At 38.8% G+C, this 24,116-nt stretch overlaps 3 protein-coding genes across 3 annotated transcripts in view; 2 read left to right on the forward strand and 1 right to left on the reverse strand.

Annotated features, from left to right (window-relative positions):
• The first annotated feature begins 6 nt into the window (after positions 1-6).
• LOC307127584 (NACHT, LRR and PYD domains-containing protein 1 homolog) lies at positions 7-9,210 on the forward strand. The gene is made up of 10 exons (XM_079818912.1): positions 7-201; positions 1,117-1,206; positions 1,304-1,432; positions 2,007-2,165; positions 2,282-2,368; positions 2,657-2,748; positions 6,912-6,937; positions 7,015-7,091; positions 7,533-7,747; positions 7,877-9,210. The coding sequence occupies exons 1-10, from the start codon at positions 92-94 to the stop codon at positions 8,197-8,199; spliced, it is 1,308 nt and encodes a 435-aa protein (XP_079675038.1). The 5' UTR covers positions 7-91; the 3' UTR covers positions 8,200-9,210.
• Positions 8,307-13,536, forward strand: LOC307127600 (apoptosis-associated speck-like protein containing a CARD). The gene is made up of 5 exons (XM_079818941.1): positions 8,307-8,546; positions 9,278-9,425; positions 11,285-11,323; positions 11,460-11,756; positions 12,107-13,536. Exons 2-4 carry the CDS (start codon positions 9,284-9,286, stop codon positions 11,732-11,734), a joined length of 456 nt encoding a protein of 151 aa, XP_079675067.1. The 5' UTR covers positions 8,307-8,546; positions 9,278-9,283; the 3' UTR covers positions 11,735-11,756; positions 12,107-13,536.
• kirrel1b (kirre like nephrin family adhesion molecule 1b) overlaps positions 13,395-24,116 on the reverse strand; it is a 62,974-nt gene continuing 52,252 nt past the window's right edge. The window contains exons 11-15 of the mRNA XM_079818943.1: positions 22,708-22,924; positions 19,784-19,891; positions 18,880-18,986; positions 17,438-17,554; positions 13,395-15,997 (exon numbers count right to left, since the gene is read on the reverse strand). Coding sequence (XP_079675069.1) covers positions 15,452-15,997; positions 17,438-17,554; positions 18,880-18,986; positions 19,784-19,891; positions 22,708-22,924 — 1,095 coding nt within the window. The 3' untranslated portion in view covers positions 13,395-15,451. The remainder of the gene's footprint in view (positions 15,998-17,437; positions 17,555-18,879; positions 18,987-19,783; positions 19,892-22,707; positions 22,925-24,116) is intronic.

The following is a 24,116-nucleotide window of genomic DNA, read 5'->3' on the forward strand; positions in this document are numbered from 1 at the left end:
ATTATCACTGCTCTTGAATTTCTACTTACTATACTAAAATACATGCACTGTTATGTGAGCACTTGATCAAATGATTATATCTGATATCTAAATGTTAATGCATTCTGTTGACTTTAAAAGGTTGAAGATGGATCACATTACAGATGAAGCTGGGGATTTGATCTCAGCGCTTGGTGATGGAAAGATTGTGAAAGAACTGATGTAATCGATATTTTATTCTAAACTTTAAGTAATATCTGTTACCGCTATGGGCTCTATGCACGGAACAATGCCTATGCTTCTCCGATAAAATCTCAACCAGTGCCCGTGCTTCTGGTGTCCTTTTTGGATCATGCAAAGTGTCAGAAGTAGAAAACATCTTTGTGATGTGTACAAGAAAAACGATCGATCACTAACATTTAACTTTAACATTTAATGTGTATTTAATATTTCAGTGCCACTGTCAATTAAGTAGATCGTCATCTTTCTCCCTTACAAAACTAAATTTAAACTTGCATTGATCTCTCGTTACCTGATATTTATCAGAAAACAAGAAATGACACAAAATATTCACATTTATTGGCTCACGCTATTCCATGGTTAAATATGGGAATATTGTGTTAAAGAATCTTAATTTTCAGTAATTCTTTGACAGTTGCAGTAACATTAACTGTCATTTTGCATGTAATAAAATACTATACAAATAAGATAAAGTATGAGTAGTCTGAGACATGTTAGCTTCTCTACTACTCAGCTGTAGCTAAAATGAAATCACAGCTTCCTGTCTTAAGGCCCGTTCACACCGATAACTATAAGGATAACTTGGCATTCACAGACGATATCTTTCTGTTTAAGCGCAAGCTTGTCTGTCATTATATTTGTGGGGTGAACTGTGCTATTTTTAAATGCTGAGAACGATTTTTAAAAATATATCTATCTTTATAGTTATCCTACCTAGTTATCCTTGGTGTGAATGGGCCTTTACACAACAATGGATATCTTTCACAGAATTTTGTGAAAAGTCTTATCTTTCGCTGCACCATATGTTGCTGAATTAGTGGAGACAAAGGTTACCTTGCATAGAGTTCATTACTGTTTTAAGTATGCAATTTATAATGTCTTTATTGTAATTGGCAGAATACAGGATCAAAAATCGAAATCTCACAAGAAAGGGACCAAAAGGTTCTGCCAAGAGATTACTGCATCCGTTGAAAATGAAGATGTCACGTAAAAAACCTCTAATCATAAAAATGACAGCTTAATTTATGCCACGTATGCAAAATTAAAGTCTGAACTTCAAACTTTACTTCTGTGGCTCTTTTAGGCTCTCTGTTTGCTGCTCAAAAACGACACCATCGTCGTTAATCTCAGAATTAACTCTCACCTGTTCACGGCAAGAGATTTCCTCTGTCAACTGGAGAATCTTCCTACAGAAACTCCACAGATCAACAAGGTCTGTAAAGTAAAGATTGTGCATGCGTGAATTATAGTGAAGGCATGAGTTTATTTGCTTTAAAACCACCTCGTTGCTGAGAAATATTTGTCTTATTAAAAATGTTTTAGTTAAAGGGATAGTTCACCCAAACATGATAATTGTTCCATCATTTACTCGTACTCAAGTTTTTCCAGACCTGAAGAAGATATTTTGAAGAGTGGGTAACCAAACAGTTTTCTGGTCCCCATCCCCATTCTATATATATATATTTTTTTAATTCATCAGCAACTGTTCAGTTAGTCTTCAAAATATGTTCTTTTACATTCAGCAGAAGAAAGAAACTCATACAGGTTTGGAGTAAATGATGACAGAATGTTCATGTTTGGGTGAACATCCCTTTAATAAATGTCACAGGACAGTGTTGACAGTTTTCTGAGCTGCTGAATGTTACGGTGTTGCGTGGTCAACGGTTTGAATGCACACCACTCAGCCAATCAAAATAACCAGACAGATTGTGGTATACATTATTCTACATGTTATAATATTTACACTTCGGTGCAAATAACATCTTTTTTTTTTTTTCATTTTATAGCTCTCAAGTTTCATCAGTGGATGAATTGTTCTCTCGGGATGTCCTGCACTCTGTGTTTGGTTTAAAGAAAGTCCATATGCAGACAGACAGATGGACTGTCCGATGGAATCCCACAATCCTCTCCCTCGTCCAGGCCTTTCCTAGTCTAAACGAACTCAGGTACAGGAAATATCTTCTGTTTTAACGGATTTGTTAATGCTTGTGAATATTAAACTTATTTTTAAGTTGTTTTTGGAAACACAAATGTAGCTAAAAGGTTTTTTTTTTTATTCCAGGATAAATGCAGCAGTTTCATTTACTCCGTTAGAGATTATACAGTCCCTGAGGGAATCACTGACACAGACAGGTTGGACCCTGACTGTGTAAGTATGCATCAAATATTTTGTTTATATATTGCCCTACTTTTATGTTGGCATCTCTTAGCATTTTCTAATGTCGCAGCTGACATTACTGAACTACTAAATATATATATATATATATATATATATAAATATATATATATATATATATATATATATATATATATATATATATATATATATATATATATATATATATATATATATATATATATATATATATATAATATTTAAATCTGTTTTTTGTTGTGTTTTTTTTGTATAATCTGTGTTTAATGTTTTCTGGTTTAGCTGGAGGAAGTCAGTTTTGATTGAGCGTGACAGGAAGAGTTTCAGAGTTTCACAGTTGAAGACAATAAAGACAGAAAATATTGAGAGCAAAAGTAAGCAAATCTTGTACTACCCCTTGACTTTCATAAAGGTGCTGTAAGTAATGTTCTGTGGAATGGCGTGCAGAAAGCAGATGTCACTGAAATAGGTGCCCAAATATCACTCTTGTCTCTGTGACAGTGCTAGACTCTAAACGGAAAAAAAGAAGTCCAGATTTTTTGTTTAACAAATCAGAAGACTTTGCTTTACTTTGTCAGTCATTTTGCTGAGAGCGTAATTTGTTGGTTTGTTGCAAGAGAACGCTTCTTTTGTTACTATTGCTATTGATAACTATACCTATACAAAGTCAAAAATGTATGTAAAGCTGAGTTCACTGTTTAGGTTTATTTTATATTTTAATTAAAGGCTTAGTTCTCTACAGCATTAAATATCCAGCAAATTATCAGGAAATTTTTAATTCTGGGGTGAACTAATAGCATCTCTGTATGCCTAGAGATGAATAAATGCTGGTGGTGCGTTTGCACACCCTACTGTTGGCCTACGATAATGACAAAAATATGAAAATGTAATGTAATGACCCTTAAACTCACATGAGAATCAATGTCTCTTGAACAGCTAAAATGTCTTGAACTGCTTATCACTTATAGCACCTTTAACTTTACAGTGCATCCGGAAAGTATTCACTGCGCTTGACTTTTTCCACATTTTGTTAAGTTACAGCCTTATTCCAAAATGGATTAAATTCATTAATTTCCTTAAAATTCAACAAACAATACCCCATAATGAGAATGTGAAAGATGTTTGTTTGAAATCTTTGCAAATTTATTAAAAATAAAAACCGAAAAATTCACATGTACATAAGTACTCACAGCCTTTGCCATGACACTCAAAATTGAGCTCAGGTGCATCCTGTTTCCACTGATCATCCATGAGATATTTCTACAACTTGATTGAAGTCCACCTGTGGTAAATTCAGTTGATTGGACTTGATTTGGTAAGGCTCACGCCTGTCTATATAAGGTCCCACAGTTAAAGGGTTAGTTCACCCAAAAATGAAAATTCTGTCATTAATTACTCACCCTCATGTCGTTGGACACCCGTCAGACCTCCGTTCATCTTCGGAACACAAATGAAGATATTTTAGTTGAAAGCTGATGGCTGAGAAAGGCTTCAGACAGGCCTCCATTGGCATTCAGTACGTTGACACTTCCAAGATCCATAAAAGGCACTTAAAACATCGTTACAAAGTCTATCTCACCACAGTGGCTCTACAATAATTTTACGATGCGACGACAATAGTTTTTGTGCGCAAAAAAAAATCAAAATAACACCTTTATCCAACTTGTTCTTGTCTTCCGTGTGTGCCTCCACGACGCATGCACGAGAATATGACGTAGCGCCGGCGTTCGGGAATCCATGAAATACACAATTAAGCCCCATTTTGAGCACTACGCCGAGACCTAAAGCACGATCAATGTAGAATCCAACAGCTTAGACACGCGCGTCTTCCTCTGCTCGTAAACAAATCGCTTCTGGGTCATATGTCCGAACGCCGGATCTGCGTCATATTCTCGCGCATGCGTCGTGGAGGCACACACGGAACTCGAGAACAAGTTGGATAAAGGTGTTATTTTGATTTTTTTTTGCCATCAGCTTTCAACTAAAATATCTTCATTTGTGTTCCGAATATGAACTGAGGTCTGACGGGTGTCGAACGACATGAGGGTGAGTAATTAATGACAGAATTTTCATTTTTGGGTGAACTAACCCTTTAACAGTGCATGTCAGAGCACAAACCAAGCCATGAAGTCCAAGGAATTGTCTGTAGACATCCGAGACAGGATTGTATTGAGGCACAGATCTAGGGCAGGGTACAGAAAAATTTCTGCAGCATTGGAGGTAGGGGTCGACCAATTATCGGCACCGATATGAAGCATTTTTATGGTTATCGTATCGGTCCTTTTCAAAACCGATTTGCCAATAAAATAATTGTATAATGTGCAATTTGGCTCTGATAAAGCCACGTCTGTCGGAACCATACACACTACGTCCATATTTTTACTACGTCTGTGATGTCACCCATAGGTTTCTGAAGAGTTTTCTGAAGCCTAAAGTGTGGCCGTTGCCATCTTGGCAGCAGCTGAAAATGGGCAAAGAGGAGCTAACAGGTGGAGTGGGTGGAGGTAACAGACAGCAGACAAATGGCTAGTAGTGAGAGCAGCGGCAATCTACCTGTCACTCAAGTGACCTCGCCCTTAATTATGCAGAACTTTAAGGCTCAATATAATTTAAACGAATGAGTTATAAAAAAATTCACCCCCCTCACATTTGTCATGAAGGGCAAAATTAGCCGTATAGACCAAAACCAGAATTTTTACCAGGCTTTTTTTCTGCTGTAAAATTGGGCATTTTAACATGGGCTCAATGAGATTCTGCTCCCTTTTGGAGCAGTAATAATCTGTAATAATCTTTGGTATCGGCATTTGCCCTGAAAAAATATCGGTCGACCATCTAATTGGAGGTTCCAATGAGCACAGTAGCCTCCATCATCCTCTTCCTAGAGCTGGCCCGTCCAAACTGAGCGATCAGGGTTGAAGGGCCTTAGTCAGGGAGGTGACCAAGAACCCGATGGTCACTCTGACAGAGCTTCAACCTTTCTCTGTGGAGAAAGGAGAACCTTCCAGAAGAAGAACCATCTCTGTATGGTAAAGTGGCCAGACGGAAGCCACACATGACAGCCCGCCTGGAGTTTACCAAAAGGCACCTGAAGGACTCTCTGACCATGAGAAACAAAATTCTCTGGTCAGATGAAACAAAGATTGAACTCTTTGGCCTGAATGGCAAGCGTCATGTCTGGAGGAAACCAGGCACCGCTCATCACCTGGCCAATACCATCCCTACAGTGACGCATGATGGTGGCAGCATCATGCTGTGGGGATGTTTTTCAGCAGCAGGAACTGGGAGACTAGTCAGGATCGAGGGAAAGATGAATGCAGCAATGTACAGAGACATCCTTGATTAAAAACCTGCTCCAGAGCGCTCTGGACCTCAGACTGGGGCAAAAGTTCATCTTCCAACAGGACAACGGCCCTAAGTCCACAGCCAAGATAACAAAGGAGAGGCCACGGGATAACTCTGTGAATGTCCTTGAGTGGCCCAGCCAGATCCCAGACTTGAACCCGATTGAACATCTCTGGAGAGATCTGAAAATGGCTGTGTACTGACGTTCCCCATCCAACCTGATGGAGCTTGAGAGGTCCTGCAAAGAAGAATGGGAGAAACTGCTCAAAAATAGGTGTGCCAAGCTTGTAGCATCATACTCAAAAAGACTTGAGGCTGTAATTGGTGCCAAAGGTGCTTCAACAAGTTTTTTCCCCCCGTTTTTTATTTTTAATACATTTGCAAAGATTTCAAACAAACTTCTTTCACATTGTCATTATGGGGCATTGTTTGTGGAATTTTGTAATGTAATCCATTTTGGAATAAGGCTGTAACATAACAAAATGTGGAAAAACTGAAATGCTGTGAATACTTTCCGGATGCACTGTATATGAATAGTTTACATTGAGGTCTCAAAGGTCTCTTTAACTCTCACAAGCACATCTTAAAGGAATTGTCATTTTTGAGAGAACTATTCTTTTTGCTGATAAAGTAATAAAAGAGTGAAGAATTGTTGGCCTATTAATTGGGATTTTTGGAAACAAATACCCGGGAACAAACTCATCACTTGCAAACAGTATGTCTGGGAAATAACATTCCTTTTCAATATACTTTTATTGTGTGCAATTAGATGAGTACTAAACTAAAAAAAGACAACATAATACAAAAGATGTAAGCCGAAATATCCAGTCTTTTCTCCCAGGTGACTGAAGAAAACTGCTTTATTTTGCGATAATGACTAGTTGAGTTTACTTATTTTACTTTAAGTCAATTTTTAATCTGATATGGTGCTTGACAAGTATTCATTTTGCTTTCATTATTATTATCATTATTATTATTATTATTATACACTTTTTCAGTTTTACATTACATTGCTTTGTTTTCAGCAACAAAGTTTAAGCAAACTTTACTGTTATATAAATATAATCTGTGATTATTGTCTCATCTTTGTTCACCTCTTTCTAGTACAGTAATTTTCTAGACAGTGTTTGTCGATTGAATTTCTTATAAATGTTTAAGTAACTCATAAATGCATTTGTGTCTTACTCTTCATTAGGAGCTGAATCACCTTCAGGACAATCAGTGAGTAGCAATTGTCATGTATTCTTTATTTCTTACTCACAGTCAGAATAAGAGGATCATTCTTTTCTTCACTTCAGTCATCAGGTGATGCAGAAGTGTTCACACCTGACCATGTTCAGGAAGATGATGAGAACAAACACAAAATTACATACAGGTATTGGACAATTATGTTATTTTAGTGGAAACTGTAAGAAGATAATGTGTTAAATTTCTTATCTTAAAATGTCAAGTTCAAATTACTTAATGTTTATTATTGCAACACTTCATAATAGCATTTGTACTATCATATCCTCACATACGATTGCTCTATTATTATCATCTGTCAATTAACATTTCTCATATCCAGCATTTGTTCACCTTTGCATCTAATCCAGTCTGATTGTTATATTTGATTGTTTTTGCCTTTGTATTGTTTATTGAATTATTTTGCTTCAGTACTTCAATACTTTCTGTTGTAATTTGGATTTGTTTGTAAGAATGTTTCTAAAATTCTGATTCACACATCCCAAATCTGTTTACTTGAATGGTCTATTATCACATAATAAAAGATGTAGGCCATTATGATTTAATAATGTCAATATGTCCTGTCCTCCAGGTTTGTGTGTCCATATGCTGGTCAGTTTCGTTGCAGTCTGACCAACCTTGTGTTTGTGATGGAGGGAGAGGGAGAGGTGCTGTATAAAACTGTCTCATGGGATCCTCGTCTGTTAGACGGTTTGGGTCAGATGCAGCCTGCAGGACCCTTGTACAACATTGACTGTTTTTATGGTTTAATCTCAAGACTGCACCTTCCACACTGTGAAATCTCTGGTATGTTTATTTCTACATCCAAAATATGATGGATGTATATAATGATCACTTTTGTTGGAGAACCATCTGTATAATAACATCATAATATAATAATAACATTTAATAGTCTACCATTCTTGTGTTTTACAGAGGAAAGCAAGGCCGGTTTGGCTGTAGCACACTTAACTGGTGGTAATATAGCAATAATGCAGCCTCTCCAAATAACTGACACTCAAGTGATGATTGACATCAGAGAGCTCTCCCTTTTTGGGACCATAAAAAGGATGTTCTTTCCTCCTTCCCCTATCGGGGGTCAAGTGCTTGTCTTTCTGCGACTAACTGATAGACAGAGAGAAAACATACTGGATGTCCATTTGCTCCCGTTGAATGTTCCACTGTCAGAGGTATCTTTGTTTTTTGTTCAAATGAAGGCACATGATTTCATATTACTAATAAAAACTATATTTCTGTGAAAATGTGTCTTGTATTAAACTCTGAGCCATATTAAATTTACCTAATGAGAGACACCCATTACTTAGATGCATTGCTTTTGAACATATGTAAAATACATATTTGAGATGACTGCGGTGAGGAGATTTAGTCATTATGTGAGTTATGCTTGTCTAAAGATATTGTAAGGGACCATTTTTCTGTTACCTCTGTCTTTTATGTCTAAAAATTCACAGCCTTTTACTCCCTAAAGGTCAAGGACCAGCATGCGGACAGTACACATATTAAAACCAGTTCAAAATGTTCTCTAACTCCGGGAACAGAATACAGTCTGTGTTGTCAACCAGAGGAATATACAGTGCAGCCAGAGGTAACATCATGTTAGGTTGGATAAATATATCCGCAACATACTGTATTCTCAGATTTCTAATTAAAGGGATAGGTCACCCAAAAATAAAAATTATCTCATGATTTACTCACCCTCAAGACATCCTAGGTGTATACGACTATCTTCTTTCAGATGATCACAATCAGAGTTATATTAAAAATATCATTGCTCTTCCAAGCTTATAATAGAAGTGAATGGCTGTCCTGATTTCGAAGTCCAAAAAAGTGCATTCATCCGTCATAAAATCACTCCAGGGGGGTTAATAAAGGCCTTCTAAAGCAAACTGATGGGTTTTTGTAAGAAAAATAACCATATTTAAAACTTTATAAACTAAAATAACATGTTTTCGGCAGACGGCCTACACAAGTCGACTTAAAAGCGTAACCTCTGACGCAATGTAGGAGTATCATAAGCTTTGAGTTGTCTCGCAGTTCAAACAAATAGGGTGGGGCAACTCAAGCTCATCTTCTCTTATATTGAAATATACACCTAGGATGGCTTGAGGGTGAGTGAATAATTGGATAATTTTCATTTTAAAGTGAACTATACTTTATTTCACAAAAATATCTCTGAAGAGTAGATGTTTTCATTGAGGAATGTTCTTGATTTCTAGTTGTTTTTCAGCATATCATTTGTGTAATAAATTAACAAAAAAATGTCTGCGATTTTAAGTTATTTAGTCTCTTGCCTTCATATTGCTGTTCTTTTTTCAGACTGAAATGTTTGAGTGTAATTTTGGTCCAAACTATCATCCCACATTTGAAGTGTTTGTGAATGTCAACACTGAGGAGGTCAAGCTGAGTCTTTTGGATAGAACTGAAGGAAAGGATGTGTGGGCTCGGCGACGAATCCTTCTCACAGGTAATGAATGACACGAGTGACACATTGTAAGTTGTAACACTTATTACAAAAATGAAAGTTTCACAATCTACACTGTAAAAAAAAAAAGTTGTAAATAAAACAAAGATTATTGGAGTATGGAGTTCCAATGTTACTTGCAGTTTCTTTGTAATTATTTATTACATTTACTAGCAAACACACTCACCAAGTAAATCCTACTCCAAAATGTTTCAATATAATAATCAATGTATAAAGTTGGGCACTTACTAGGTGATCAATATAGATTTAACCTATGTTATTAAAGGGTTAGTGCACCCAAAAATGAAAATTGTCATTAATTACTCACCCTCATGTCGTTCGACACCCGTAAGACCTCAGTTCATCTTCGGAACACAAATGAAGATATTTTAGTTGAAAGCTGATGGCTGAGAAAGGCTTCAGATAGGCCTTCATTGGCATTCAGTACATTCACACTTCCAAGATCCATAAAAGGCACTTAAAACGTCGTTACAAAGTCCATCTCACCACAGTGACTCTACAATAATTTTACGATGCGACGACAATATTTTTTGTGCGCAAAAAAAAAATCAAAATAACACCTTTATCCAACTTGTTCTTGTCTTCCGTGTGTGCCTCCACGACGCATGCGCGAGAATATGACGCAGATCCGGCGTTCGGACACATGACCCAGAAGCGATTTGTTTACAAGGAGAGGAAGACGCGCGTATCTAAGCTGTTGAATTCTACATTGATCGTGCTTTAGGTCTCGGCGTAGTTCTCAAAATGGGGTTAGAGTGTACATTTCATGGATTCCCGAACCTCGGCGCTACGTCATATTCTCGCGCATGCGTCGTGGAGGCACACACGGAAGACAAGAACAAGTTGGATAAAGGTGTTATTTTGATTTTTTTTTGCGCACAAAAACTATTGTCGTCGCATCGTAAAATCATTGTAGAGCCACTGTGGTGAGATGGACTTTGTAACGACGTTTTAAGTGCCTTTTATGGGTCTTGGGAGTGTAAATGTACTGAATGCCAATGGAGGCCTGTCTGAAGCCTTTCTCAGCCATCAGCTTTCAACTAAAATATCTTCATTTGTGTTCCGAATATGAACGGAGGTCTTACAGGTGTCGAACGACATGAGGGTGAGTAATTAATGACAGAATTTTCATTTTTGGGTGAACTAACCCTTTAAGGATGTTATCTAACTCAGGGGTCCTCGAGAAGGTTCTAAGGGGTCCCTAGAAAATTTCAGAGCATAAAAAGACAAAGCACAAATGGTTAAAGTCTAACAAACAAGTCTCAGCGTAGTATACTTAAAATTATGAAGGACATAAATACTAGAATATTATACATTATTTGAATTAAATCTAGGGTGTACTAATTTCTGCAATCCTTAATTTCAACAAAATTGGCTTATTTACTTTACAGATATTAATGGCATATATTTCTGTTTTCATATGTTTACTACTTTTCAATTTTGCCATCTTTCGAAATACATCTTTTGTATTTGTTCAGAGGGTGTTCATATGCTGTGTGCATATATATATATATATACAGTGATGGCCACAATTATTAGAACACTTGGCATCTGGGAGTCGTCTTATTTATTATTATAAAGCCTGGATTTATTTTCCAAGAGGACAATGGCCCAAAACATTCTTCAAAGTCCGGACCTCAACCCCATTCAAACTACATTCAAAGGAAAGCTTCATCTGATATTTGATGGTCAGAGCAACCATCTGCATGTTTCATGAACATTATGAAATTAAATCATGTTTTGGAGGCAAAAAGAATTCTAATAATTTTGGCAACCATTGTGTATATGTATTTATGCAGATTTTTCAGTGGTCAAACGTCTTTATTTCTTAATAACTTCAGGTAAAGATGCAGACCCTCCTGCTCACAAAAGGCTGACAGGTATGAACTCAGAGATGTATTTCAATTGGTTGTTTTTTTCAGTCCGTCCATCCATCCACCCGTCTCTGTTTATCTATCTATCTAGCTGTCCATCTATCCATCCATCCATGTAACTTTTTTTGTTTGTTTCAATCAGAATCTGAATTTGTGAACACACACGGAGATAAACTCATTCAGAGAGTTTCATCAGTGATGGCGATTGCTGACAGTTTGAAGAGCAAAAACATGATTACTGGCGAAATGTGGCGAAATATTAAAGCTGCAGAACCACCACAGCAGAAAATGAGAGACTTGTTGGATGCCCTCGACTCAGGAGGAGCTGCTGTTAAAGCAGAATTCTACAGACTGCTGAAAGAGAACGAACCTCATCTAGTAGATGAACTGGAGTCTGGACACAGTGGACTGCAGTAATGCTGAAAAACCAGACACTTTGGTCAGTTTGAGACATAAACACCAGTTCCAGCATTAATTTACATGTGCATATATATATATATATATATATATATATATATATATATATATATATATATATATATATATATATATATATATATATATATATATATATATATATATATATATATATATATATATATATATATATATATATATATATATATATACAGTGAGGAAAATAAGTATTTGAACACCCTGCTATTTTGCAAGTTCTCCCACTTAGAAATCATGGAGGGGTCTGAAATTGTCATCTTAGGTGCATGTCCACTGTGAGAGACATAATCTAAAAAAAAAACCCACTCCAGAACCTTGATATGCTTCTTACAGAGCCACTCCTTGGTTATCCTGGCTGTGTGCTTCGGGTCATTTTCATGTTGGAAGACCCAGCCTCGACCCATCTTCAATGCTCTGAGGGAAGGAGGTTGTTCCCCAAAATCTCGCAATACATGGCCCCGGTCATCCTCTCCTTAATACGGTGCAGTCGCCCTGTCCCATGTGCAGAATTTTGGAATTATGACCAAAAAGTTCTATTTTGGTCTCATCTGACCACATGACTTTCTCCCATGACTCCTCTGGATCATCCAAATGGTCATTGGCAAACTTAAGACGGGCCTGGACATCCGTGCCATGCATCATTTCAAACCATGACGCCTTAGTGTATTACCAACAGTAACCTTGGAAACGGTGGTCCCAGCTCTTTTCAGGTCATTGACCAGCTCCTCCCGTGTAGTTCTGGGCTGATTTCTCACCTTTCTTAGGATCATTGAGACCCCGCGAGGTGAGATCTTGCATGGAGCCCCAGTCCGAGGGAGATTGACAGTCATGTTTAGCTTCTTCCATTTTCTAATGATTGCTCCAACAGTGGACATTTTGTCACCAAGCTGCTTGGCAATTTCCCCTTAGCCCTTTTCAGCCTTGTGGAGGTGTACAATTTTGTCTCTAGTGTCTTTGGACAGCTCTTTGGTCTTGGCCATGTTAGTAGTTGGATTAGTACTGATTGTATGGGGTGGACAGGTGCCTTTATGCAGCTAACAACCTCAAACAGGTGCATCTAATTTAGGATAATAAATGGAGAATAAGCATCTTTTGTTTTGGTAGAAGCAAGAACATTTGACCATCTGTACAATGTCAAAACTTTGCTTATTTAATATAACTGTAAAATGCAGAATATTTCTTGATTTATGTTATACATTTTTAACATATTCTCATTTTCTTTGTTTTAAAAGGTTCTAAATCCTTAAACTTTATATCCATATTTACATTTTAGATTCTGATTGTATTCCCTACTGTACATCATCTGTTTGGGTACTATATATTTTTTAAGTCTTTATGTAAGGACCAAAAATATGTTTCTATCATGTCCATTTTGCATGTTCATCCAGTTAGTTTTTGTTCATTTTCCCCCTCTCTGGTGAAATGGTGGGCTTGTGATGCTTGCGTGTTAAGGGCGGGTTTTAGTGTGGCGCTGGTCCAACACTGGAAACACAGCTTGATTTTGGCCTCGTGGCTCCAGGTCTAAGGATATTGGCCCTGCCTGACTCGTTGTTAGCTCTGGCATGCACTGGCCTGACAGTGGAAAAGTGGCTAATGACTGTTAATGTATGACGATATGAGTCACTATGAAAGATGTTTTTATTTGATAATACTGTGGAAAAATAACCACATACAATAAAAAAAAAAAAAACATTGTAAAAGTTGCTGTGGGAAAAAGCACATGGGTCATATTTTTCTTTTGTATTTTACATTTTTAACAGATGAATAAAACAAACATAAACAAAATATACTGGTAGTTAATCATAAACAATATGAAGTACAGTTCTTTATTAACAGGAGCATGAGGAAATGAATCTCAAGAGTCACACTGAAACATGCGCTCACATTCACTCTATAAACAGTATTGCACATTCATTCCCTTATCTTTCCATCTCTGATATGTAAAGTTGATCATTGTCAAATTCATTCTCAACATACATAAAGGTGACAATTCAATCTCAAAATCATCGCCAATTTAGTCTCAAAATCATCAAGATCTTACATGGTAAATGAAAACCCATTTCATAACTGTGCACCTGCAAACTTTTTTTAAACAGAGCAGTTTTGGAGATTTACAGATCAGTTGCTAATTTGTTGAACCAAACTGTATTGATCGTTGCATATTTTGAACGTTCAAAAATGTTTTTTGTAAATTTCATTAGAGTAAGCCTAAATCAAGCCAGATTTAAACCCAAACTGAAACTGAGCCTTTTTTTGTAGAGCAAAAGTTGCCAGGGTTTTTGAGCTCATATAATAAAAGCCCTTTATGTAGCATAAAAGAGATTTCACATCAACTCAGGACTTAAATGACTTAATTGCTTAAAATATTTAGACTTTGCTCTTATGATCCGATTAAACATACTTTTCCAGAATTTAGACAAATGTACAAATCATGAACATAAAAAAAAGTTTTTAAAACAATTTTCTCCTTTACATTGCTTGTACCAAAAACCATTTGATCTCTGACCCCTTACCACCATCTTAGAAAAATACTATAAAAGCGCTTTCAAATGCAATTTTTTTCAGATACAAATATGGAAAAGCACTCTACTCTACTTTGAAAGTGTGAAGGACAAACACATGGACACTTCAGAGAAAGAGATTCATAACATTCAGTTTTTTCCTTCACATCACTTGAGCAAACACACTCTCTCTCACACACATAGAGACACAAAGCGTCAAATACTCGTGAGGTTTTCTTGGAAGGAGGCAGAGCGTGTGTTCAGAGAAGAGTCTGTAAGCTCACTTTGACACTCTGTGAGTAGCATCCATTTGTTTAAAAAAATCCTAAAATGTCACATAAACTCCAGCTTTCAGAGTTAAAAGCACTGGTGGCGTTTACCCAGATACTCACGTCTCCGTCCTATCAGAAGAGTTCAAACTGGCAGCGGACAGCTATTCCTACGAGGAGCTTAGGCAGTGTGAGCAGTGGTGAGCGGGCCGTACGGCGAGTTATTTCACAAGCGATTGTCGACACCTGCAGTATTCTTCAACTGATTGACTTGTTCTGCGATATCACATTGTGGATTATACAATCAGTGTGAGCCCACCCACAACTCTCATAATTTATTACACGTCATATTTTATTAGGTTGAGTGAGGGACAGATCTAAACGGGTCCAGTGTCAACTCCAGTGCATAGCGATCAGGCTTTCACTGGGCTTTACACCCAATAGTTGATGGCTTCTGGTGCCCTCCAGCCTTTAATTGGCTATTCTTTTAAAAACCAAAACAATACTGAATCACATGGACAAAATGGCTGCTTTGCAGTGTCTCATTATGGTGCAGACATCAGTTGAGATTTTAGAGGAATGGTTTGGCCATATCAACCCCTCTTCTTCAAAGAACATGGAAAGGAGAGGGAAAGATGAGCCGGTTGACATGCTTTCTCTCCGCTCAATACTTTGACCTCTTGTTTTTTCCTCTTCTGCTGCTGTCATTTAGTAGTTTGGCACTTTTTTCTCTCAATCATCTTGTTGTAAAGGTAGAAAACTCAGTGTGTGTGTGTGTGTGTGTGTGTTTGCATATAGTTGTGTTGGAGAGAGAGTTTTGGACTGTAAGACCGTGTAAAAATGAGAGTGTGTACCATATATTTGCGTCAACGGAAGTGCTTTTTTGTGGGGAAAAGCTTTTTTTTTTTTCACACATGAGTCTGCATTCTCTGCGTGTGTCTCTGAGAGTATTCCGTAGGTGGGGTCGAATATGGAAATTGGGCAGAGCTGGGGTATTTTCCCATGTTAGCGTCTTGACTCGTCCCCGCTCCCTGTCCCGTAGGATACATTTCATAAGCTGGTCCTGCCTCCAAAGGCGGAGCAAAGCCTAACCTGTATTGAGGTGTCGTTGAATAAGCGTAGCTGTCAAAAGCCAGCGGATTGGTTGATTCCAGCAGGCCACGGTCTCCAGAATAGTCTGTAGTCTTGGAGACAGGGTTGGGCGGGGCTTGGATTTGTGATGCCCTGGCAATGGTGTTAAAATGGGCGTATGTGTTGTGAGCCATTCGGGAAGCTGGGCGGGGCTCATAACGGCCCGGGGGCGCGGGGTGAATGTTGGCCACTGGACCGCCGGCTGATGCCGAAACTGAAGCGGGATTCGGTGGCCGGAACTCCTGGTACAGCAGGGAGCGGGTAGAAGTACGGACCTCATCATGGGTTGTAGCTCGAACATTGTAGTAACCATTAGTGGGATCCTGAAATTACAAACATTTCACTGTGATGCACTAGTTCGGGTATGTGTTTGGTTTATATACACTGTAAAAAAAATTACATAAAAATAATGATATATACATATATACACTAATCAGGCATAACATTATGACAGGTGAAGTGAATAACACTGATTATCTCATCATCACAGCACCTGTTAGTGGGTGGGATGTATTAGAAGTAGGAAAAATGGGCAAGCATAAGGATTTGAGCGAGTTTGACAAGGGCCAAATTGTGATGGTTAGATGACTGGGTCAGAGCATCTCCAAAACTGCAGCTCTTGTGGAGTGTGCCCGGTCTGCAGTGGTCAGTATCTATCAAAAGTGGTCCAAGGAAGGAACAGTGGTGAACCGGCGTCAGGGTCATGGCTCATTGATGCACGTGGGGAGCGAAGGCTGGCCTGTGCGGTCCGATCAAACAGACGAGCTACCGTAGCTCAAATTGCTTAAGAAGTTAATGCTGGTTCTGATAGAAAGGTGTCAGAATACAAAGTGCATCGCAGTTTGTTGTGTATGGGGCTGCATAGCCGCAGACCAGTCAGGGTGCCCAATGCTGACCCCTGCCCACTGTCGAAAGCACCAACAGTGGGAACGTGAGCATCAGAACTGGACCCAAAGCAATGGAAGAAGGTGGCCTGGTTTGATGAATCACGTTTTCTTTTATATCACGTGGATAGCCGGGTGCGTGTGCTCCACTTACCTGGGGAACACATGGCTCCAGGATGCACAATGGGAAGAAGGCAGGGGCAGTGTGATGCTTTGAGCAATGTTCTGCTGGGAAAACCTTGGGTCCTGCCATCCATGTGGATGTTACTTTGACATGTATCACCTACCTAAGCATTGTTGCAGACCATGTACACCCTTTCATGGAAACGGTATTCCTTGGTGGCTGTAGCCTCTTTAAGCCGGATAATGCGACCTGCCACAAAGCAAAAATGGTTCAGGAATGGTTTGAGGAGCACAACAACGAGTTTGAGGTGTTGACTTGGCCTTCAAATTCCCTGGATCTTAATCCAATCGAGCATCTGCGGGACGTGCTGAACAAACAAGTGCGATACATGGAGGCCCCGCCTCACAACTTACAGGACTTAAAGGATCTGTTGCTAACATATTGGTCCCAGATACCACAGCACACCTTCAGGGGTCTAGTGGAGTCCATGCCTCGACGGATCAGGGCTGTTTTGGCAGCAAAAGGGGGACCAACACAATATTAGATCATAATGTTATGTCTGATCGGTGTATTGGTCAGGCAAAAAGAAGCCCCGTCCTAATCTCACAGCATTGGTTGAGCTGATATTGCTGTGTTAACCTATTGCCTTTGCATATTAAACTGGTACAATAAACACTAAACTGGAATTCAAAAAAGATTGCACACTTCACCCTTAAGTGTAGCATTCATGTCCATATACACCTGCTGTTTCTTACCTTGGGCTCATACTCCTCCACCTTGGGTTCCTGCGTGTCGCTCTGGAGGTCTTGCTTTAGGTCCATGTCATCTTTGAAGGGCTGGGTGGAGGGAGAGAGGGAGACAGAGGGAAGAAACTAAACCATCAAACGACAAAACACACACACGGAGAGAGGGAGGAAGAGAAGGAGAGAGAGAGGGAGGAAAACAGGATATCAGCTTTATCAGAATTGGTGAAGAACAGATGTTCTTTAGTTTGTGGTGGCAAGAAAGTCTTTCACCATCAGTCATTTTCTCTTTTACAGCTGTGGATAAAATTAAGCAGAAATGGCCCAACAGACCTGACACTTTACAAAGCTAAAAGTGGCTGTCGATGCTCTATAGGGATTCTTCCTATAGCGCCCCCTAAACTCACTACGTACATTTACATGCACTTTAAAAGTTTGATTTCAGTCAGACTGAAAGGTCATGTTAACACTTTAGTTCAACTGAAATTGTTCCAGTCCAGTTTTTGCCAAAGCCTCACTAGAAAATGTGATTGTAAAGATTTTGTTGTGACAGTTACACCATATTCTAATAAACACTAGAGGGAATTTGTCTGTGTAATTTGTCTGCCCAAACTGAAAGCAAAAATGTAACGAAAGGCATATAATCACAACAATTTACTGTTTCATATACTGTCTGCTACTGTTTAAAAGTTTGAGGTCAGTAAGACTTTTTTATTGAAGAAAAATGAATACCTTCATTCAGCAAGAATGCATTAAATTGATACATTTATCATAAAAATATTTGTAACAAAATATCTGTATTTTGAATAAATGCTGTTCTTTTGAACGTTCTATTCATTAAAGAATCCAGAAAAAATTTATGAGTTTCCACAAAAATATTAAGCAGCACAACTGTTTTCAACATTGATATTAATAATAGGATCATGCAATCCATCACAGGAATAAATTACATTCTAAAATATATTCAAATAGAAAACCGTTATTTTAAATTGAAAAAAAAAATCACAATATTACAGAGTTTTTATTGTATTTTTATCAAATAAATACATCCTTGGTGAGCGCAAGAGACTTCTCTCAAAAACATTTAAAATACTACCAACCCCAAACTTTTGAACTGTAGTGTACGTGAAACAGGAATTTAAGCCAATGAGATTTAACTGTGGGCGGGGCTAACCAGCACAATGTGGCAGAAACCAAGTGTCTGACAAAATGTCTTGTCATGCTTCTCTATTGTTAGAATAAAACATAACGATGCCATATTTGCAACATCCATGTGATCTAACTAAAATCTTTCGCCTTCAATTTCTTTTTTTTAGAAGCATTTTAGAAGTCTTTATTAGATTATATTTTATAGTAACAAAATAGTATGTCAGACTTAGTCTAAATGATGTTAGATCAGACAGCCTGCTAGTCTACTTTATGCTATAGATACTCACAGAATACATAGCCTTTACCATTCGCGTGGCTGTTGAAGCGCTGGCGGCCTCTTCCTCAAGACTGTGAGTCTCCTTGTTGACCGTTTCCACCTTAATGTCTGGCTTCAGCGTGACTCCACGACGACCTGGAAACATGACAGATCACTGACGCAATGCCGCACATCATGTATCATCAATGAAATGATTTAACGCTTCCATTAAATCACAGCCGGCATTGGCCTGAAAGCAAGATTATGTTCAGTCATTTTATTGTTCCCTCAGACTGAACCTACAACCTTTGTGTTAACAGGCTGCTCTATAAAAGGAAGGGCACATAAATCATTATCACGTCTCATTAAAATTGATATTTTGTATTTGATAATAGCTGGTGTAAAAGCTTCAATTAAAAAACAAAATGCATAAACCATTTTTGAGTAAAATGGTGAATCTATTAAAGCCTACATTTTCATTTCAATACTGAAATGTCTAGATGTTTGACTTTTAAGTGTACAATCCTCATTGATGACGATTCTTGTTTCTGGATAAAATTACATATATGATTAAAATCAGCATAGATTAAAATAATTCAAATATCTCACTTTGTAATTTCACACAATTGGTGTGCAAAGAAATGCCTATATAAAAAAGGCCCTAAAAATAGACTTATTTTTGAAAATAATAAATAAATATCACATATTTTCCTTTTGATTTCAGGGTGACCCAGACATGTTCTTGACAGGCTTTTTTCTTTTCTGTCTTCTAGCCACACGGGGGCACCAAACTACAATCAAGCATCATCCAGCGTTGCCTTTTAATGCACATGTAGATGTATTTTCAAGAATCTGAAGCCCAGTGATAAATTGGACAAATTCATCACAAACAAATGAACATGAAACACAGATGCACACACACAGAGCCACACAAATATACACAGTGTACTCACTGCCTTTGCGTTGTCGATACAGATAGAATATCAGAGCAAACAGGAGCAGCAGAAGCAAAATGGAAGATCCAACAGATCCACCTGCTATCACACCAACAGGCACTATATCTGAGAGAGAGAGACAGGTATAAAACATACAGACACTATACCTGAGTGAGAAAGAGAGAGACTGACCGGTATTAAACAAGGACACTTCTATAACCTGAAGAAGCTATACACATGCAAAGACACAGATATAATATGCCACTATTTCTGAGAGAGAGACAGGGATTATATGAGATATGAGAAAGAGCCAGGCATAATATCTACAAGTGCTATGTCTGAAAGAAAAGAACCCGGTATTATATCTATAGGCATTATAACTTAAAGACACCAACGGACACAATATCTGAGAAATACACACCTATGGATTCTATATCTGAGAGAAAGACACTTACAGACACTATACCAGAAAGAGAGAGAGACGGGTATTATGTCTATATGCTGTATATATGTGAAAGAAAGATACCTACTGACACTATATCTGAGAGAGAAAGACAGGTAATGTATAAAGGCCTTATAATCTGTCAGATAAAGGGACTCTAGGTGTCTTTCTCTCAGATACAGAGACAGGTATTATACACTCACCTAAAGGATTATTAGGAACACCTGTTCAATTTCTCATTAATGCAATTATCTAATCAACCAATCACATGGCAGTCGCTTCAATGTATTTAAGGGTGTGGTCCTGGTCAAGACAATCTCCTGAACTCCAAACTGAATGTCAGAATGGGAAAGAAAGGTGATTTAAGCAATTTTGAGCGTGGCATGGTTGTTGGTGCCAGACGGGCTGGTCTGAGTATTTCACAATCTGCTCAGTTACTGGGATTTTCACGCACAACCATTTCTAGGGTTTACAAAGAATGGTGTGAAAAGGGAAAAACATCCAGTATGCGGCAGTCCTGTGGGCGAAAATGCCTTGTTGATGCTAGAGGTCAGAGAAGAATGGGCCGACTGATTCAAGCTGATAGAAGAGCAACTTTGACTGAAATAACCACTCGTTACAACCGAGGTATGCAGCAAAGCATTTGTGAAGCCACAACATGCACAACCTTGAGGCGGATGGGCTACAACAGCAGAAGACCCCACCGGGTACCACTCATCTCCACTACAAATAGGAAAAAGAGGCTACAATTTGCACGAGCTCACCAAAATTGGACAGTTGAAGACTGGAAAAATGTTGCCTGGTCTGATGAGTCTCGATTTCTGTTGAGACATTCAGGTGGAAGTGTCAGAATTTGGCGTAAACAGAATGAGAACATGGATCCATCATGCCTTGTTACCACTGTGCAGGCTGGTGGTGGTGTAATGTTGTGGGGGATGTTTTCTTGGCACACTTTAGGCCCCTTAGTGCCAATTGGGGATTGTTTAAATGCCACAGCCTACCTGAGCATTGTTTCTGACCATGTCCATCCCTTTATGACCACCATGTACCCATCCTCTGATGGCTACTTCCAGCAGGATAATGCACCATGTCACAAAGCTCGAATCATTTCAAATTGGTTTCTTGAACATGACAATGAGTTCACTGTACTAAAATGGCCCCCACAGTCACCAGATCTCAACCCAATAGAGCATCTTTGGGATGTGGTGGAACGGGAGCTTCGTGCCCTGGATGTGCATCCCACAAATCTCCATCAACTGCAAGATGCTGTCCTATCAATATGGGCCAACATTTCTAAAGAATGCTTTCAGCACCTTGTTGAATCAATGCCACGTAGAATTAAGGCAGTTCTGAAGGCGAAAGGGGGTCAAACACAGTATTAGTATGGTGTTCCTAATAATCCTTTAGGTGAATGTATCTACAGTCGTTATGTATTTGAGAGAAAGACACATATAGACACTATATCTGAGAGAGAGAGAGAGAGAGAAAGAGAGAGAGAGGTAATTTGTCTATTGGCCCTATACTGTATATCTGAGACAAAGACACCTTCAGACAGTATATCTGAGAGAGAGACAGGTAATGTATATAGGCTTTATGCTGCATTCACACGGCGCGTCGACGTTAACACTTCTCATTTACTTTGAATGGGTGACGTCATGTGTTGCCGAAGTGAAGTTATGAAACTTAATTTCGGGAGGAGTACGCCCATCTAATCTTCCAATTAATACCAAGGTATAAAAACCAGCAGCTTACCTCTTCCCGTAGTTATTTCTTGCAGCATCCCTCCTCCTCCCCTGCTTCTCCTTTTTGTAAATTTTTTCCTGTTATAGGGGGGTAACCGGAGCTTGGGTATAATATCCTCTCCAAGCCCCTCTATAGCAGACAGCAAGCCAAATCTTTTTACCACTTTTCACTAAGATTATATGGGCACACAAACTCGTGAACTGAATTGTGGCTTCACTCGTGTTGCAAGCGACAGAAGTTGAAGATTTCTCAACTTTTCAAGCGCCAACGCAGGCGTCACCCAATCAGATTTCCCTATGCAAATACCCTAGAGCAGACGCTAGCCAATTGCGTTCATGCAACCCTGGAGCAGATGCGAAAAGTAATGTGATTGGCTGTTGTCACTATGACGATCGCATCAGCACCAAACTTCAGCAACGCCCTCCGTTAAGCGTTAACACCGACACCCTGTGTGAATGCAGCGTTATACTCTATATCTGAGAGAAAGACCCCTATACATTCCCTTTATCTGACAGAGACAGGTATTATATCTGTTATGTATTTGAGAGAAAGACACCTACAGACACTATATCTGAGAGAGAGAGAGACAGGTATTATTTGTATATATACCTCCGGATACTATATCTGAAAGAGAGACATAAAGAGAGAAAGGTATTATACCTATGGATGCTACATCTGAGAGAGAAAGAGAGAGAGACAGGAGAGATGGGGCAAATGAGACAGGTACTGCATCTGCCACTGAGTGTTTTTTTCTGACCTGTTTCCTCCAGGGTGATGATCATGGTTCCTGGTCCAAAGGCGTTCCATGCCGTGCAGTTGTAAGTGGACTGGAAGTCTGACTCCATGACATTATTGATGGTGAGTGTGGACAGAACGGCGCCCCCTTGTGATGCTGGTCTGCTCTGTTCCACTGTGTACCTCTCCAACAGCGTCCCTCTCTCTTTTTCCCACACATTCTCCTTCCAGGCCCAAACCTGCAGAAAAAACATTCAAGCATTCACACACACACACACACACACACATTAGTAAACAGCGACATGGGAATGTCATACATTTTTGAAAATGCATAAAAAACATACATACACAAGCAGGGGTTCATATATTTTAGTATTTTGCTCTGAACTGTAGGAGAGCAGATAGTTCATACAAAATGAACAACACTCCATCAAATATTCACAGCGCTAATGTCCCTCACAAACTGACAACAGAGGGAGCAGAAGGGCGGGTGGGGGTATTGGGGGGCTCGCAACAGGAAGGACGAGAGGATGAGGAACAAAAGCATATGGGCTGCTCTCTTTTCCTCTCCTCCACCTTCTTTCCTCATTCATTCCATTATTCATCATTTCATAAGTACCGTCTTCACATTAGGGCCAGTCCTGGTGTGCCATGTCTCATTATTCAGAGCGTTCAGAGAAAGAGAGAGAGAGTGGTAGATGACTTCAGAATGAGTCTCCAGCACTAAACTTAGGCACAGTAGCACTATTATGGGCAAATCTATTTTTAATTTCATTGTTATCCCCTTTAATAACTTGCTTGACTTTTGTTTTATTTGATTTTACTTTATAAACCATTCATTTGTTGTTTTAATACTACAATTTGTTCTCTCTATTTTCACTTTACTTACTTCTTTTGCTATTATTATTTATTTGATCATTTGAGATTTTTTTTTTAACTAGTATTATTTGTTAGGGGGGGGGGGGGGGTCTAATGCTATTTCGTGCATTCTGACTTATATACACTGTAAAAGAGTTTGAACATATTTCTGTGGCAAATACACTCCTTCAGAATTCGAATAAGTTCGGAAAGTTTTTTTTTCCGAGTATGGCCCAGTATGACGTCATAAAGGACGGAATTGCATCCCGGATGAGCATGTGCGCATATCCAACCAGAGCGAGAGCAAGAGCACGCCCATTAACAAGCTTCATTCGGTTACGGAAGACGTTGGCAGTGCTGCCGTTTTGTTTTTAGACCACGAAATCAACAATGATTTGTGTGAAGTTGAAGTTTGTTTTTGGTTGCGAGGGAAAGATCACTCTGTTCAGCTTCCCAAATAACCCAGCGTTAAGGAAACAGTGGATGCAGTTTGTTTTTCTGGAGCAGCAACGGAGTTCTGCAAGTGTGTTTGTTTGTTCCCGGTCATCAGTCGAAACTGCAACAAATGTCTGT

Source organism: Gobio gobio, assembly GCF_949357685.1.
Source record: "Gobio gobio genome assembly, chromosome: 6".
NCBI classification, from domain to species: Eukaryota; Metazoa; Chordata; class Actinopteri; order Cypriniformes; family Gobionidae; genus Gobio; species Gobio gobio.